The 18,406-nt window shown below is 44.0% G+C and overlaps 1 protein-coding gene across 17 annotated transcripts in view; it reads left to right on the plus strand.

Annotated features, from left to right (window-relative positions):
* Positions 1-10,175: 10,175 nt before the first annotated feature.
* FAM13A (family with sequence similarity 13 member A) overlaps positions 10,176-18,406 on the plus strand; it is a 129,587-nt gene continuing 121,356 nt past the window's right edge. For 10 of the 17 annotated variants that reach the window (XM_071742854.1, XM_071742857.1, XM_071742856.1 and 7 more), the window contains exons 1-3: positions 10,179-10,328; positions 12,987-13,176; positions 16,075-16,284. In XM_071742854.1, coding sequence (XP_071598955.1) covers positions 10,302-10,328; positions 12,987-13,176; positions 16,075-16,284 — 427 coding nt within the window. In that variant the 5' untranslated portion in view covers positions 10,179-10,301. Of the gene's footprint in view, positions 10,329-12,986; positions 13,187-15,479; positions 15,566-16,074; positions 16,285-18,406 lie in introns of those variants that run through there. The other 7 variants (XM_071742869.1, XM_071742862.1, XM_071742866.1 and 4 more) reach the window with 7 other exon arrangements.

Below are 18,406 nucleotides of genomic sequence, written 5' to 3' on the forward strand. Positions count from 1 at the left end.
CCTTGAGTCTCAAAACAAATCATGTAGATGCCTTGCTAGAAGGACAATGCAGGATCAGTCTAAACCCTCACCATGGAACAGGGATTATGTTCCTTTTCAACTATTCCATGAAAGGCTTTATAACTGCAGTACCCCAAGGTAACAATTGTGTCTACATCCAAACTATAGGGTTTCCACTGACCTTGCCTGGTGCCCAGGAGTCTCAACAACACTGTGGGCTGTGAAACATGAACAGGACTATCTGGGCACGGTGACTTTTCTGCCTCCACTGAAGCCAGGCACAGCAAGTGGCAGAAATTTCCACTGCTTTACGTTCCCTTTTACAGGCAAGGATGCTGCGACTCCAAATCATTAGGCACTGTGTGGGAGAGATACAGGAAAAATGACCTTACAGCCTCCCTGAGCCAGCACAGACACTAAATCAGCTGGCAGCTACAGCAGGAGAAGAAGGCTGTGGGAAGAAAAAAACAAGGGTAAATCAGAGCAATCAATCATGCCTGTGACAGATCTGCACATGTCCTTTATTGTTCAGTCAGGATCTGACAAGCAGGGATGCACTAGAGGAAAGCTGCTGCCTCCACTCTTTTCCAGAAAAACTCCCAGGCATGGAGCATCCTCTTTCTTGCTGCAGCAGGAAGCACACCATGGATGTGTGTGTGGGCATGATGTTTATTTGGGCAGCTGGCATTGTGAAGAAGCTGGATTGCAGTGCAGAATTAGGGATCAGACTTGAAAAGCTGTAGTCAGTATGAGATCATGAAAAGAATTTGAATTCTGTGGCTGAGCACCCCCTGTGCCCCTTGCTGACAACCCAGCATTTGAAAAGCTGGAAGCTGAGCTGACTTCTGTGCTAGCTCAAGCTTGTTGAACTACATTTCCCAAGACACTTGTAGGTGGCAAAGATGTGGAAGACCTGTCAGAGGATGCATCTTCTCTGGGAAGAAAATTTGTTATTCCAGATGCATAAGATACACAGAGCTCTGCATGACTCAGAGGATGAGTGAGTAGGCAAGTAAGAGAGAAGGGTTATGCTGCAGTGGAGAGAATTTGTTTTTTTCTTAAACAGAACAATTTTGTAATAGAATCATTGAAACATAGGTTTTTCAATCCCATTTTTCTCCTCTTGGTATAGGCTTTTTTTCAGATAATTACACAATTTTTACTTGGTGTGGGTTCCTGAAATGCCTCCTATTTGGCCTAACACACCTCTTAGCTAATTTATTGAAAAACAGTAATTTATTGATATTTGTTATTTTACCCTTTCATTCAGATTAATTCCATCAAGAGCTTGTGCACTGCAGAGTCCTGTTTCAGATTTCTCTGGTCAGGTTCAGAGTATGGGTTACAAACCAAATGGTTGCCGAACATCCCCACCAGCCTGGCCACTGTCCCAAGTGCTTTGGGGTCACTCACTGTCCTCCTGGCTCACAAACAGAACATTGAAAGCTGAGCTGGCAGAAGCTGGGTGGACTCTGCTTCCCCATCCCAGATCCTTTGTCTGTCTGGTTTGCCAAGTGTCTCTGGCACAGGAAACAAGGAGACGAAGCCATCACCCAAGAGCTTTACAGCCCAAGCAGATGTTAGCTCTCAGGCTCCTTGAAAATTTCCAGATAAATTATTTTTCAGTGGAAAACAGCTTCTTGACTAAATGAGCATGTTTGTGGGATGCGTCTGCTTCCCATGGGCAAGTCCTCTTTTGCTGAAAAAAAGTCCCAAAGTCAAGAAAAAAGTCGATTTGGCAGCTAAGTAAAACATCGTGACCTGAGGTGCCATGTCCTGTGGCTTTCCCCCTTGAGCCTCCCCTTGAACCACAAACAGGAAAAAATCTCCTGGCTCCCCAGGGCTGCTCCCTGCTCCAGCAGCATCCCCCATCCCAAGATCTGCTTTCAGACTGGTGCGGTTTCTTTTCTTTACTCCTCCATCTGCAAAGCTACTCCAGAACTTTGCTAGATTGTAAATATTCTTATTATTTCCACTCTAAAATTATTCAGGAGGCACATATGGCAGTTTAGCTGCTTGCTGGTGTTATTCCACACATCATAGCTCTCTTCTCACTCTGGTGTGCACCTCTACTGTGTTGTGGCAGGAAGCAATCCCATTGGGTCCTGCACTTTGGCCACAACAACCCCATGGGGAGCTCCAGGCTGGGCACAGAGTGGCAGAAAGGGACCTGGGAGTCTGGATTGACAGGAAGCTGAACATGAGCCAGCAGTGTGCCCAGGTGGCCAAGAAGGCCAATGGCATCCTGGCCTGTATCAGGAACAGCGTGGCCAGCAGGTCCAAGGAAGTGATTTTGCCCCTGTACTCAGCTCTGGTGAGGCCACACCTTGAGTCCTGTGTCCAGTTCTCAGTTCAGGAAGGAGATTGAGGTCCTGGAGCAGGTCCAAAGGAGGCAACTGGGCTGGTGAAGGGACTCGAGCACAAATCCTATGAGGTGAGGCTGAGGGAGCTGGGGCTGTTCAGCCTGGAGAAGAGGAGGCTCAGGGGAGACCTCATCACTCTCTACAACTCCCTGAAAGGAGGTTGGAGCCAGGGGGGGGTTGGGCTCTTTTCCCAGGCAACTCTCAGCAAGACAAGAGGGCACAAGAGGTCTTAAGTTGTGCCAGGGGAGGTTTAGGTTGGACATGAGAAAGAATTTCTTTAGGGAGAGGGTGATCAGACATTGGAATGGGCTGCCCAGGGAAGGGGTGGATTCTCCATCCCTGGAGACATTTAAAAAGAGACTGGATGTGGCACTCAGTGCCATGGGCTGGGAACTGCAGCAGTAGTGGGTCAAGGGTTGGACTTGATGGTCTCTGAGGTCCCTTCCAACCCAGCCAATTCTATGATTCTATGGTTTTCAGTCTTCATTTTGCAACATCAAACTGAATTTTTTCTTCCTCTTTACTCTTTCTTCATTTAAGTTAATCTTTCATGTAGCATGACTGAACACAGTACTACAGATGAGCCCATGCTCATACCTCTAACAGCAGAATTGATACCTCTGATTCAGCTGGAAACACATCATATCACAGATCCTAGGACTTTCACCAGGGTTCATAATCATACTGCAGCCAAAACAGTTCTTAGACTTCCAGCTAATGGGTAGGAGCAGGAGTCATATGGCCAGATTGTCAATGAGATGTGATGGGGGAGTTTCAGACTTGAAATTCTTACTAGTTTCTTCTCAAGAAAACTCTTCTGGGGCAGTGAACAAGCTCAGTAAAAAAAAAAAAAAAAAAAAAAAAAAATTAAAATGTGTAAAACCTGGGGAAAATCATATTTAAAAGACCTGCCTCTGGTGTGACTCTGAGTTTTGCTTGGCTCCAGACTGCACAATATCCAACCAGAACAGGTAATCAAGGATTTTTGTTACAGTTGCCTTTTGAAGGCAATTTGAGAGCTCCAGCTGAAATGCTGAGTTTTACAGGAAATCACCTTGTCAAACGCCATTCATTCTCAAAGTGCTTGTTTTACACACTTGGTAAATGCTGATAAATTAAAAATATAACTAAAAATAACTCAGGGCCATAGCAGCCAACAGAAGACCTTACTTCTTGTCCTCTTGAGCCACAAGAAGACCTCAGCTTTACCATGAATGTTGACTTCTGCTCTCTTTATAGGCAATGCCAAACTCCTGACACAGCAGAGATCCCTAAACCAAGGTCATATTTTATATATTTATTTTTACACCATATATTGATTTTACACCAAATGCGTAGAAGTTTTATTTAGGTCCAGCTCTCATATTTTTCTCCTACTGATCATGTTTCACTTCACATGTGATTTCTGTTGACTCTTGGGCTTGACTCTATGATTCACAGCCTTTTCTGAGGCTCCACCTGCTTTTAACACACCTTGTACAGTGTTCAAAGCCAACAAACTAATAGAAGCTCATAGCCACTGTCCACTCTTCCCAGCACTTTGAGCTGGGAAACATTTGCAAGTCCTTTATATTTTCCCCAGTTACACTTGAAAGGTAAATTCCTCTGATCCCAATTTCCCACCTGATGCCTCATCTTTGAGGCCACAAAGCTCGCTTGCAACAGTCAGGGCTAAGGTTTGTGTTTTGTGTGGCTCCCTTTCCCCTGTTGCAAAATCCTCAGAAAAAAAAAAACAAAAATTTGAATATTTTTGGTAGGTTTTGAGGGTTGTTTGAGCGTACATCCTGAGCATGCAAGCCCCAGTGAAGAAGGCTTTGCTATGCCAACACAGGAATAGTCTCTCCAGAAAGTGCCTTCTGGAAAAACAAATCTGTTCCCTGTTCTGATCTTCACAGCAGCCACATGCTTCTTAGCTCCTGTTTTACTTGTAGCTCCTACCCAAAACACACCAGCAGTCTGTGAAATGGATGCACTACCCTGCTAAGCAAGGACTGAGGAGAGGATGTTTTTCCCAAATTATGCCAAGCAGATTTCCTAAACTGGTTGGAACAGTGCTGGAATGGAGACTTTTTCTACACCAACCAAAAGAAAATTCCAAAGAAAGTCTCTAGAATGCAGTTCTGCTGAGATTTTGGAAACAAGGACTTCTTGCTTGTTTTGACCAGGACAGGATTTTCCTGAGGCCCCTGGTAATGATGTGGCAGGAGAGCTGGAGCCAGGGGACCTGAAATCAGAAACTGTAACAGCAGCCACTGAGCCAAGCCGAGGCATCCCTGCTGGCAGGGAGGTTGTGAAGCCTCTGGTTACCCCGTGCCGCCAAGGATAATTTGCTTTTGCTGCCTTTTGCCACAAGGTGGGGATGTAAGAACGAGTTTAGACCAGGCGTGAAATGGCTTCTTCCTCTGCAGGAAGGAATCTCCATGATCCTTGCCCACTCGGGGACTTCGTTTTCTTGCTATTAACGAGAGCACTCACACTGCCAAGATATATCGATTAATAAATAATAGCTGCTGGTCTGCTTTGCTGTTATTGAGGGATTCTCGGGTCTGAAACAATTGTGTTCGGTATCTGTGTTGAAATTAAAATGTCTCCACACTTCAGCTGGCCATAAACCGCTGGAGGTTCTTGCAACTCCACGTCAGGTTTGAAGTCACTGCAGAAATAGAAAGAGGCAAACATCTCTCTAAAAATAGCTGTGTCAATTTGTGTCACTAAGTACAAATTACTCAGCTGATGATTAGTCTGCTAAATCAATTTTAAACTTACGTAAGCAGCCATATTCTGTGTTTTCAACTTCAAGGGGCAGCAAATACACACAAAGTTCTGTCCCAAGTGGCCAAGGGAAGAAATCCAGGCTAAAATGTGGCTTGGAGAGGCCCTTGCCCTGCCAATCTCATGTTTATATGGCAGGATACCTACAATTAAAAAATAATTTATTTGTAACTCTTCCTATTTACTGCCACTGATTATTATTATGCTTTCTTTTACAGTACTGCTCATATTATGAAGTATTCATCATTCAGAGTATTTTTTTCAGATAAATCACAGGCTATGAATGCCTCCAATAAATATGGACTTTTTATAATGGAAAATTTGTATGAAGTGGGATGTCACAAGAGCAATATTATATTGAGCAGCAGAACAATATTATTCAGACTTTTTTTTACTTTATAATCATAATTTTCATATCCAATTTCTCCTCCCTACATCCTCCTCTGCCTTTAAAGGGCAAAGGTGCTGTGAAAACCTTAAAAATTCATCCTGCCATTTCTGTATAGTTTTCTTTGTAAAAGAGCCTCACAACCAAGCCCTGCCCCGTCCTTCAGTGAAGGAGCTCTCAAAAATGAAAGTTTTATTTTTCTGTTCTCCGTGTGCTGCCCAGTGGCTTTTGGTGTTTCTTCAATTGGACATCACAATGCAGTGAAAATGAGCGAGTTTGCAGTCCCTTCCAGTTTCTGATTTTCACCTGGAAGTACAAGGTAGCAATGCACTTATTCACCAAAGCAAGAGGACAAACAAACAAGAAGCCCTTTACATTTGGTTTAGATATTTAATTTGCTTACAAGAGAACCGTTTTGGGGAAAATCAGTATTTTGATCTCGTGCCACTGTGGGGCAGGGGCTACCTTAACAATCACAGATATGTGGAACACTTATCAAATGGGAGGCAGTGGGGGAGAAGATGGAGCCTCTTGCCTGGCTGCTTGGAGAAGTTTGTTCATTTACTTTTTTACTTGTTTATGTTTATTTTGTGTCCTCCAGTGCTGGTGTCTGGGAAAGTGGATGCCAGGCATCACCCCCACCATCCAGGCATCTTTCTTTGTAACTCAGGTGTAGGCTGTGTTACTGAGGAGTAAAATCCTCAGGAGCAGATTGGCTGTCAGGCAGCTTGCACTGCAAGTTAGGCAGAAATCGTGTAACACAGTTTCTGCTTTTAGTCTCCCACCTGCAGCTAAAAAGCACCACGGTTTTTAGTACAACTTGGGGCAGGCACAGCAATTGGCCTGGGCAAAAGTTAATTGCTGAGATATCATTTCAGTTTGGAGCTGGGCTGGCATTTCTGTGTTGTTTTTGTTGTGCCACAAGCCAGGAGCTGGGGTGGCAGGAGCAGCATTCCTGCTTCTAGTACTCTACTACTGTTTTACAAATCCAGCTTTCCCTGCATCAAAACCAAAATTAGCACACAGCCCTGCAAGGGTGCTATTTCCCCGCACAGCAAAATTACTTAGATCAACAAATCCTCAAATGTCAAACAGTTTTGCATGGACACATTTAACTCAGTAATTGGGTAATCCTGAAGGAGACTGCTATTAAAGTAATAACAGTCTTATTATATTTAAGTAATTCTGTAATTAGTCTGACTGCCTCCATCTTACTGATTCAGTAAGCTATTAACCCTGCTGCTTAAGTATACATTAATTTCATACTCAGCTATTTTGGTAGCTGTTTGGTTTCCTTTGGTTCCTTATCTATATAATTAGTATTTAACTGAGCAAAACCAGTTCAGAAATACTCCACATAGATGTCTTGATCAAAGTCAATCAGATGCTTTTTTTATTTTTTAACTTTTTTTTAGAAAAGGTATCTTCATATTGCTTTTTAGATGAGAAGCTGCAGACACGGTAGAGAAAAGTGTCATCCAGATGTGCTGGACTGGCAATTTCCAGCCACTTTTGCCTGCTTCTTGATTTTTCTCCTTCTCTCACCTGCAGCTGCCTGGTCTTACACCGAGCTGGTCACTGGAATATTCCCCACATTTGACTGGAATGGCCTTCTCACAAGAGCCCTGGAAAGTCACAGCAAGTGTCCTATAGCTGGCTACTCAGGCCAGCCAGGAGAGAACTGGGTAATGTTCAAAGATGTCAAAGCTGGCAGCAGACATTTATTTCACAGCAGCCTGCTTTTATGCAGGCAGTTGTGGAAATGAGTGCTGAATTCTGATGTCACAGTGGAAATGATGAATCACAGCCAGGTTAAAGCAACATATTGCATAGCAGAGGTAATAGGGTGGTTCACAGAAGTGGTGTGAGGAAGTTTCCTTGAATTTCTAACACTACCCCAGCTGTTCTTCCCCCCCTGGGAATGTTGTTTCAATACTGGAGGTTAAATGCCTTAATTGAAAACAAGTGGAAGGCGAAAAAAATACCTTTTTTTTTCCAGGCTTGATTCATTGCATGATTTTATTAGCTCTTCCTTTGAAGTGTTTTTACTTTAGTTTTTAGCTGTTACATAGAATTAGAGAGATGACATAGGTGTGTATCTCAGCCAGACAATATATTCCTTTGGCCCCACTTAAAAGCACCTCTTGCATTCAGATGATAACAATGTAGCTGAGAAGTATAAAAAAACCTCAACAGTGTGACCAGAGGTAGGTAGGTTTTACGGCATAAAATCTGGTGGTACTCAGCCTGTGGGTCTCATCCACATTTCATCAGTCTTTCAGAATCCATTCCCTCTGATTTGAGCTCTCATGGTTTTAGACATGTTTATGATGAGTTGCATAAATATTCATCTGGTGGTATTACTGCCCATGCAGTATAGAATTCCTCAGGGATAGGAAAAGGAAGAGATAGCAAGAGGCATTGCTGTGTTAGAAAACCATGAATCCTAGTGGAACTTGCTCTTTCTGCTTTCATGTGTGACTGATGTGGTGGTTTGATGCAAGATCTTAAGCAGAAAATGTGAAATAGCATAGTAGGAATCTTATACAGAGGTAACACCTTTTTGTTGTTGGGTTTCTAGAGGTTTTATTTTGTCTCTGCTTCTGATTTTTTTGTTTCCTAAGGGTTTTTGTGAATTGCTTACAGGAAAGCAGTAAAGGTTTCCTGAGCAGTGTGCAAGCTACAGACAAACATCACAGCACTTCTTGGCTGCTATCTGTGGTGCCAGAAGCCAGAAGTATGCACTGGTGTTCCCACCTCATCCCACCTCTCCTTTCAATAGTTATTCTGAAAGGCAGTGGTTCTGTGAAAGGAGAGGAAGAAGGCTGGGATACAAAGAAACATATCTCTGTGGGTAGAAGGTGCAGGAAAGAATCTGCTTCTTGGCTGTGGCTAAGGACAAGCTCAGGTAAATCTCACTCTGCCTTGCACAGGGGAAGCTGGCCCTGTGGGGCTGATAAGGAGCAGATAGGATGGGAAAAGGGCATGGAGGAAATTTCAGTCTGGTTTGTATTCTTCTGCCACATAGGAAGCGAGTGTGCTGGCCTTCTGCTCTGTGAAGTCTCTAAGCAAGTACAGAAGTGTCTTTATAACCCAGAGAAAAAGTTACAAGTGTATCACAGCCCCAAGTGCTCCAGTGACTGAGCAGAATCATTACTTTCCTGACTCCGATACACAGCTGTGGTGGAAAAATACTGTACTCCATCCAGAGTGCTGGCTCTGGCATTGCTCCTGCTGGTGCTTGTTTCCTGGTCTTGCTTTTTATAGAATGAGAATGTACCTGTTGACTCTCAGCATCCATTTATAAAAGCCTTAATGCCATAGCTGTTGTTCACTGTAGGCTCATGTCTGAACTCTTCACCCTCTGGGTCTCCAGGGATTTTCAATTTCTCATTGTTCACTCCCCAGATTCTGGTTTGGAGCATGCCAATGGGCTTCAGTGTGGAGCTGCAATTAGGACTAAGAAGGAGAGAGCTGTGTGTGATTTATGTGAAAAGCATGTTAGAGGCTTACAGTAAAGAGGAGGATAGAGGAGGAAGATGTTGCATCAACTCACTCTGAGAAGACTTAAAAGGAAATACTAATGCCATAGTCTAACTTTCTTGTAAACTCAGTCTGGGAAAGTAGTAATTTTGGGTTAGGCTGGCTTGGAGAGGAAAGCAGCAACTGAGTGTAAAGGAGACTCTGACTAAAGTGTCTAATAAAAAAACAAACTGTGAACAAAAACTCAAATGCATTTGATAGTAGCAGCATATCTCTCTGTTGGAGACCTTGATAAAATGTTCTTTTCCCCTTTTCCTCAAGACGTTCTTTTGTCCCTGTGCCAGAGGTGGGTATTCCTGAGAAGCACTTCCCAAAGACCTTATTTCCCACTACATTGCTGAGGCCCTGCTGAGCTTTGCTTGCATCTGAGCCCATACAGAAATAACCATGTGTCTACGTGCTTTTCTTCTATGAAAAAAAAAAAGGGACAAACATTTGAAACACCACACCTGCATGCTGCTGTTTTGAAGGGCGTTTTTAATTTCTAGGACAAACTGCTCGCAGGCTGCAGTGACCTGGAGCACGGCACACGGGGAATGGATCCCCCTTCTCACTGCTGGCAGTCAGCAGCTGCATGCGGTGTCTCCCCTGCCTCCCCTTTTCACTTTTAGCCTTTCTCTTATTTCAGCTGCACATCCCTAGATGGAAAACCACAGGCGGGTTCTGTATACACCACTTTACCCTTTCTAAATTCAGAGGGTATGCCTTGTGTCATACCCTCTGGGCCCGTCTGGCAACGCCGCCAGAGCCTTCCCTGGCACAGGCTTTGTTTCGCCTCCCTGTCTCGACTCCCGCCACCTCTGTGTCAACCTTTAGGCGTGCGGGGGCAGGAGCTCAGGCAATACCATAGCCCAGGGCCTGGCTACCCGGCTGAAAGCGGGTTTTGTGGCGCCGGGTCTGTGGTTTTGTGGACCGGGTCTGGCGAAACCGAGACTCTCACAAGCCGGGTGTCCTCTCTTCCCCCTCGGCACCTGGGCGCACCCCTCTCCCGCCGTGGCCCCGGGGTGGATCCCTTAGGGCTCTCTCTCCCTCCTGGCTGAGCCCCTCCGGGCGGGTCCCGCGGGAGGGGCCGGGGGGCAGGCCCTGCTCCCTGCTCAGCAGGCCGCGGGGGCGGGCCGGGCCGGCAGGGCGGGCGGCACCCTGGGCCCGGGCCTCCAGGCTTGAGGGGGCCGCCGGGCCCAGCGAAGGCGGGCGTGCAGGGAGGGCTGCGGGAGCCGGCCCAGCCGCCGGCCGGCATGGGGGCCGGGGCTCTGGCCATACGCGTGAGTAGGAGCCGGGAGGCCGGGGACGGGGGAGCCATGAGCTCGGGGGGGTGTGTGGGGGGGGAGCGCGGCCGCGGCGGGGGGAGAGGGGGGCGGTTGGGTGCCGGCGGCCGCCTCCTCCCTCTATCCCTCCCTCCCTCCCTCTCCCGCCCTCCGCCGGGGTCCTTGCGGAGCCGGGGGGGGCAGAGAGGCGGGCAGGGCTCTCTGACCTCTCGTTCCGAGCGCTCTGCTCCCCTTTGGGCAGCTTTGGGAAAGGTGAGGATGAATAAAGGAGGTTCCAGGCTGCTTTTTGCTTTTTTTTTTTTTTTTTTTTTTTTTTAAGCCGGGGAGCAACCGCGCCGCGTTGTGCCCTGTGTGAAGGCTGTTGCTTGCGTCCCTGTGGCGTATAAATGGGTTTTATGGGTTTTCTCAACTGCGTATAAATAGGTTTTCTTAACTCCAGTCGTCTCCTCTGGGCTGCACTTCACGGCGGGATCGTGCAGGGGCGATTCAGTCGCTTTGTGCCGCCTCGGCCATCAGTAAAGGTGGCATTAATTTTTGTTCAACTTTTTCATGTTTTTTTCCCTGTATAAATCAGATCTTGCAGCCGTAAGGTCACACAGTTCTGTGTTTCAGAGCTGTTTTGAGGAGGTGATTTCCTTTTGATTTTGCTTCAATGTATCTTTTGGATACCTATTCTTTGTTCCCCGTTAGCGCATCCTCTCCCAGCGCCGAAAGAAGCTGAAAAATTTCCGCTTCTGTTCCAGCGGATGAGGGCAATTTCTCTTGCGAATTTAAATCGCGAGTTTCCCCAAGTAAATCCAGCTCGGTGACTCAGGTTTTTGAATGCCGAAATGGAAACGGGCTGGAAACCTGTAACTGAGCAAGATTGTGAGGCTAATTCAAGGCCTTAATTGGAAAAGCTCTCCAAGCACCACAGCTGCTCGGAAACTGATCAAAGGAATTTTGCTGTCTTTTGAATTTAACCCAGGCTATGTGATTTTTGCCTTGGCGTGTGTCTGCCTGGAGTGAAAATTGTGTTTTATTCATTTAATCCTGAGTGGGAACAACTCTTTTACAAAGAGATGTGGTGTATTAATTAATCAATCAACTTTTATTCCAAAGCCTAATGGGTTTATCATAAACGTTTATAAGGTGGTCACAATAATGCTGGATTTGTTTGTATATTTTAATTCCACTTCACAAATATTAAAATGTATTTAAGACATTTATACAAGCAGCATCTTCTGTAAAGATCAAATAAGAGTCCCATAGGAGTGGGTACTATAGAACACAGGTGTGCTGCAAATAGCAGTGTTTGATGGGAAAAACACAGCAAAGTGAGTGAAATGAACTGCCAGATAATTTTTTGTCTGAAAGAAGAGCAGTCATGGGTAATCGCAGCACCAGTGCAGACGTTCATGTTGCTTGCAGACTGCAGTAAAAAAATAATCTCACAAGTGAAGAGATTTCAAGGGTTTGTGTGAAATAAAAGATGGATGCCTTGCTAAAATCTGTCTTAATACAGTCAAGCACCAAGACCTAGGCAAATGTCTGAGCACTTCATTGAGTTACAGTACAATATTCTGTATGTGTACAGTTTCTACTACCTGTTTCTTAATAGTACATGATAGGAATAAATTAGTTTTTAAGCATCACAGTAACGGTGGACTGGTTGAACTCCATAATAGCTGAGGCTTCTGGTTCCTGCAGCGTGATTTCAGAAACATGAGGAAAAACTATTATAGTTTTTTTTGAGTGAGGTTGACTGAGTGTTTCACTTGACTTAGTGAAATAATGCTTAGATATGTATGGAAATCACATGTGTGGTTGGTGATGCTGCTGCTATGCCATGAGCTGTCTTTCCAAACGTGGAACACTGTATGTTGATTTAGATTTCTGCCTGTTATTGATCCTATACATTAATCCTATATTATGTTATTCTCATGGGTTTTATTGGCTATGTTCTCATGTTTTTTTCTGTCACTGCAACTCAAAACTTGTGAGAATGTTGTGCCTCTAGAAAAACGCATGGGATGAATGCAGTCAAAGGTTTATTGTGGAGTGGTTTTTTTCACCCCCTTATTATTAGATTAGATTATGTAGTCGCTTTCTAACTTTAAAACCTCAATAAATGAATTTCAGACTTAGAAGGTGCTTAACATGAAATCTTTCATAAGGATGCATTTCACCTGATAGTAGCCAAAATTAATCCCTAGGGAACAGCATCTGCAATAAAGGTGCAGTAAACCTTCTCCAGAGTACTCTCCCTGACAGGCATCCTGGAGATAAGCTGAACTAATGGTGATGTGTTGGGATTTTTCAGGCTCATGTTTGTCCAGTGGCTTTTGTAGCCTGTCTGAGCTGCCTAAGTTACAAAAGCAGACTCCTGCCAGGCCAAATTACTTGTTACTCTTGTTACAAGCTTGTCTTTCTCCCTTATCATAACTACAGACTACTTACACTCTTTTCCTGTTAATTACTCTTCTAGTTTTTTCTCGGTTCATTTATACCTTTCTACTTGACAAAGATTTTCCAATGGATTAAAAGAAAGTAAGACCAAAACTTTATTCTGAAGCATAAAAGCCAGTTTTGATGAGTGTGCTTATGTTGTAACTATGCAACCTTCTGCAGCAAATGTGACTAATAAACATTTTTTCCCCCCTCTGCTCCTTTAAGCAAAGCAAATCAGCTGTGAGATTGAAGGAGGACATGAAAAAGATAGCTGTGCTTCCACTGAACAAGCAGAGGGACACAACCTGCCCAAAGGTCTTTGGCGTGAGTCTTCTGGAGCTCCAGCAGCAGGGACTGAGCAAGAATGGAATCCCAATAGTTGTGTGGAATATAGTAGAATACCTCACCCAGCATGGTAAGCTTAAGTGAGTCACTTAAGTAGCACTCATTATGTAGGGCTTCAAAGGCAGGCATCTGTCTTCTTTGTGGTACAGGAGCTGAATTAGGTAGTGGCACCAACCACATGCAGAGGCTGTTACTGAATGCTTCTTTTTCTTTCTGCCTTCATGCTGAATCTGTTTTTTTAATAGGAAGTTTACAAAGGTAAACTATGGTGTTATGTAGCAGTACACTCTCATAAATAAGCTGTTCAGTTCATCAGTGGAATGTATTTCACTTGTGAAATGAAATTAGTGAAGGTCTTTGGCATTTTTGTAGTTGCAAAACAGTTGCCCTTAACACTTTCAGTCAGTGAGAAGACATAAATATCTATATAGAAATATTTACATGCACACACCCCCCCTTCATCAGAGTACATTACTGAATAAAAGTACATGTTACTACAGGTTTTCAGATAGGTTCCAGTTAGTAGTTCCCTCAGGGAAGTGGGTGTTCAATTCCTAGCTTCTCTTTTCATTATTTTAATTGAATTAATTTAGTTCCTCTTGCTGAAACGTCTCTCTTTGAAGAAATCTGGATTATCATTGGTGCACAGATATACCCTATGGCATTTGTTTAGCAACAGAAAACATTTTGTGGTAGTAATTTCATCTTCTAAGCAGCTGCATCTGGTTTTACTCTAAGTTCTCTGCTTTAGCTACTCAATAATGATAATCCAACTGCAGAGCCTTGCATTCCATGTCTGTATCTTGATAGACCCTTAGAAGCTGATAGATGCAAGTGTGTCCTGAAAATCATCTTTCTTTAAGCTAAAGTGCAAATTTAAAACATGATCCTACTCTTGCACAGCAACATCTTGCTTGATTTACTTCAACTTGCCTCAAAGCAATCTGGTAGAATACTGAAAGAGCAAGGATGGAAAAAGTTTTTGCATCATTTAGGTTTAATCAAAACCAGAAGCTGAGAAGCTGCAAGTTGTGGGTTGTGCTCTGTGTTCCATAAAAAGATCTGAATCCCAAGTGACAGATCATCAACCATAAACTGAACAAGCCATGTCCTCTACTCTGCAGCAAGACTGTCTGGGCTTTTCAACACCAAGCTGATTATCCAGCCCTGATAAAGATAGAATCCATTCTGTTTCTCAGAAAGTGCAAGATCTCAAAGATGCCTTCTTACATAGGAAATTTTTGACATACCTGTCTCATGCTTGCTTAAGGTTTGTTTGTTGAATTAATGATGAAGTTAACTGTGAAGAAATTTTTAACAGAGGCTCAGGTATTAATTAAAAATATGTGGAGTCTTCTGTGAATCAGGGCTACTGTTGGTTCAGTATTGTCTTAAAACTGATGTTCTGCAAAGATGTGCTAGACATCGTAGAGCTTTTTAAAGCCAGACCGTTTCACAGTCTCTTTTCTAGCTCATGAGGAGCTGACTACACATTTGAAAAGGCAATGCTGACTGTTGGCCTCAAACTAAGTTTGCATTAAGCTTCCTATTTTCAAGTTTATAGGTGAAGCCCAATTTTTCTATGCTGAGCTTACTAGTACCTGGTTACTGTATGTTCTAGCCTCTTTTTATTTCTGTAAATGACTGAGGAATAGCAAATGAAGTTCTGTCTCTGTGGGGACCGTGGTTTTTGCTTGCTTAGTGCTGCAGTATGAAAATTATTATTGAGACGTGGTGTTTGCTTCTGCCCCCAAGATGGCAGTACAGCATCTCGTGTAAGTGTGTTTTGCTGTGAATACAGGAATGCAAGAGCTGTAAACTGTACCTTATGTAAGTCAAGCAAAATGCTGAAATGCTTGTCCATTTTTTCCTCTAACTGAATCAGTTTTACTTCTGGTCTAGAATAAAATATATTGTTCCTTTCTGCTAATATGGCTGTATCAATATTGTTTTCTTGGACCAATGAAGTGTTCTATCAGGCTGCTGTTTAGTGCTATCTACTTCGAACTGATGAAAACCATATGTTTTTTGATCCTTTCAGTGTTATGCTTCTGAAGAAGAATAAGCAGGTCTATAGACACAGTATTAGAAAAGGCAGAATTTTTGTGGGGAACGTGTTCTAGAGGAAAATTAAATTACCGAGTTCAGTTTTAGTCACTTTGCTGAACGTTTTAAATCTTGGCATACACCTAGAAAGTGAGGTTTGATACAGTATGATTCATATAGCTTCCTTCATGGAAACCTCCTCCTTTCTGCATCTGCTTTGCTGGGTGTGAGGTGTCTGACCTGAAATTGTTGATACCTTTTCTCTTTCATTGTGAAATACCTTGGCCTTCTTTCTATCCAAAATACACATTTGCTTGCTGAGATTTTCTGCTAAAGTAAAGGTGCAGTACTCACTATGGAGCTGCTGCTGAAATCAGCATGATTCAGGTGGTTTTGCCTCGTGATGGCCACAGGTGAGAAGCTGTTACCTTAAACTTGGAGCTGAAAGTAGTCATGCATGTCAGCCTGGCAGAGTCCAGCTCAGAATAATGGGCTACTTGCAAAAGCAAAACAACACCACTGTTTTGTAGAATCTAGGTCCTTTTCTGGCTAAATATACCAATAAAATATACTGATATACCAATAATGATAGTTATAATAATATACCAGTAGTACACCAATGCAAAATATAACTGTCTAACCTTATTTCTGGATGGCAGGAGGTTACAGTAATGCCACTGAGTTTTGTGGGTTCACAAAGGCCTCAAGATCTGTTCAGTCATATTTGTTAATGATCATAATCCAATTACATGACTAGAGGGGGCTTCTGGGGAGATAATAGTCTTTTCTTTTAAACTGTGCTGTATTAATTGCCCTCCTTTTGTATTTCTGTAAGCATATTATTCACACTAGAAAATCTGTTTCATCCTATCACCAGGATGTCTTAGTTCAGGCCACTCTCATGTGCAGTGTATAATTTCAGGTATGACCCAGGAAGGCCTCTTCAGGGTGAATGGCAGCATGAGGATGGTAGAGCAACTGCGTCTGCAGTACGAGCGTGGAGAAGAAGTGGAGCTTGTTAAGGATGGTGATGTGTACTCAGCAGCCAGTCTGTTGAAATTATTTTTGAGAGAGTTGCCAGATGGGATTATCACCTCTGCCTTACATCCCAGGTTCATTCAGCTTTACCAGGGTAAGCAAGTGGTAAAATCTCAATTCCTTAATGCGCTTCCATCTGGATAATTGGGGATGCAGCGAGCACAAACAATACTCTGTTTCTTAATTTATCTGCTTCATTCTGCATTTCCTTTTGCTTTAGCTCTCACCTGCTACCAGAGTGCTCAATTCTGCTACAAGAAACAGAAATTTTTTTCTTATGTGTTTGGTAAAGTCTGGACTATTTATGATTTTCTAATCCAATTATATCTGCTGAATATGTATGGAAATTATCAGCTGGTTTCTTTGAGCAAGCTTGTAGGCAATAGCTGCAGTCTTTTTAGGACATGGATTTCCTTCTGTTTTGCTTGGGTGATTTCTGGTAGTTTCATTCTAAAGAAATCCAAAGATGGAAACCAACTTCAAAAAGTTACAACTTTTTGTTAATTCTGTTAATCAAACTGAGTGTCCATTGGGCCCAAGGCATATGTCCTCTAAGTTTCTGTTTCTCATTAAGTTATGTGATTATAAAAAAATTAACCAGCTTGCAAGGAACAGCAAGCTTTTTGTCTTTTATTCCTCATCAGAGCTCACAACCTAGAAACTTGTTTTTTTTCTTTATTTATTTTTTCTCCTTGAAGTGATGGATCAGCCATAAGACAGAACATAATTTCTTCTTCTATGATTCTTTACAGAGTTGAAAATTTTAACTCTGTCAAATGATTTCTCCATCTAATTCATCTGTAGCAGACAGTCCACACTGTTGTTGCATGGAATAGTACATGGTGGTTGGCCTTTTCCATGTGGGTCAGTGGCAGTTCTTTCCTCTTGCTGCAGGTAGCTGATGTCTCTCTTTGATGTCTCAAAAAAGTTGCCAAGTGAGTGGGTATGTGTTACCAGAGGTGTGAACTTTACAGTAAAGATACATTATTGCAGAGGAGAAACATGCATTCTGACATGCATCCCCAGTGGACAGTGCAAAGTTCTCAGTCTCTTGTCCTGTCCTGCCTGGTGGATGAGGGGAAGGCTGTGGATGTGGTCTACCTGGACTTCAGCAAGGCCTTTGACACCGTCTCCCACAGCATTCTCCTGAAAAAGCTGTCAGCCCAGGGCTCAGACAGGAGCACTCTGTGCTGGGTTAGGAACTGGCTGGAGGGCCGGGCCCAGAGAGTGGTGCTGAACGGGGCTGCATCAAAATGGCGGCCGGTCACTAGTGGTGTCCCCCAGTGTTGGGCCCATTTCTGTTTAATATCTTTATTGATGATTTAGATGAGGGGATTGAGTCCATCATCAGCAAATTTGCAGATGACACTAAGCTGGGGGGGAGTGTGGATCAGCTGGAAGGCAGGAGGGCTCTGCGGAGGGACCTGAAAAGACTGGAGAGTTGGGCTGATTCCAACGAGATGAGGTTCAACATGGCCAAGTGCCGGGTCCTGCACTTTGGCCACAACAACCCCATGGGGAGCTCCAGGCTGGGCACAGAGTGGCTGAGAGCAGCCAGACAGAAAGGGACCTGGGAGTCTGGATTGACAGGAAGCTGAACATGAGCCAGCAGTGTGCCCAGGTGGCCAAGAAGGCCAATGGCATCCTGGTCTGGATCAGGAACAGCGTGGCCAGCAGGTCCAAGGAAGGGATTCTGCCCCTGTACTCAGCACTGGTGAGGCCACACCTTGAGTCCTGTGTCCAGTTCTGGGCCCCTCAGTTCAGGAAGGAGATTGAGGTGCTGGAGCAGGTCCAAAGGAGGCAACTGGGCTGGTGAAGGGATCCAGCACAGATCCTATGAGGAGAGGCTGAGGGAGCTGGGGGTGTTCAGCCTGGAGAAGAGGAGGCTCAGGGGAGACCTCATCACTCTCTACAACTCCCTGAAAGGAGGTTGAAGCCAGGGGGGGGTTGGTCTCTTTTCCCAGGCAACTCTCAGAAAGACAAGAGGGCACAAGAGGTCTTAAGTTGTGCCAGGGGAGGTTTAGGTTACATATTAGAAAGAATTTCTTTAGGGAGAGGGTGATCAGACATTGGAATGGGCTGCCCAGGGAAGTGGTGGATTCTCCATCCCTGGAGATATTTAAAAAGAGACTGGATGTGGCACTCAGTGCCATGGGCTGGGAACTGCAGTGGTAGTGGATCAAGGGTTGGACTTGATGATCTCTGAGGTCCCTTCC

This window comes from Heliangelus exortis, chromosome 4, assembly GCF_036169615.1.
Source record: "Heliangelus exortis chromosome 4, bHelExo1.hap1, whole genome shotgun sequence".
NCBI lineage: Eukaryota > Metazoa > Chordata > Aves > Apodiformes > Trochilidae > Heliangelus > Heliangelus exortis.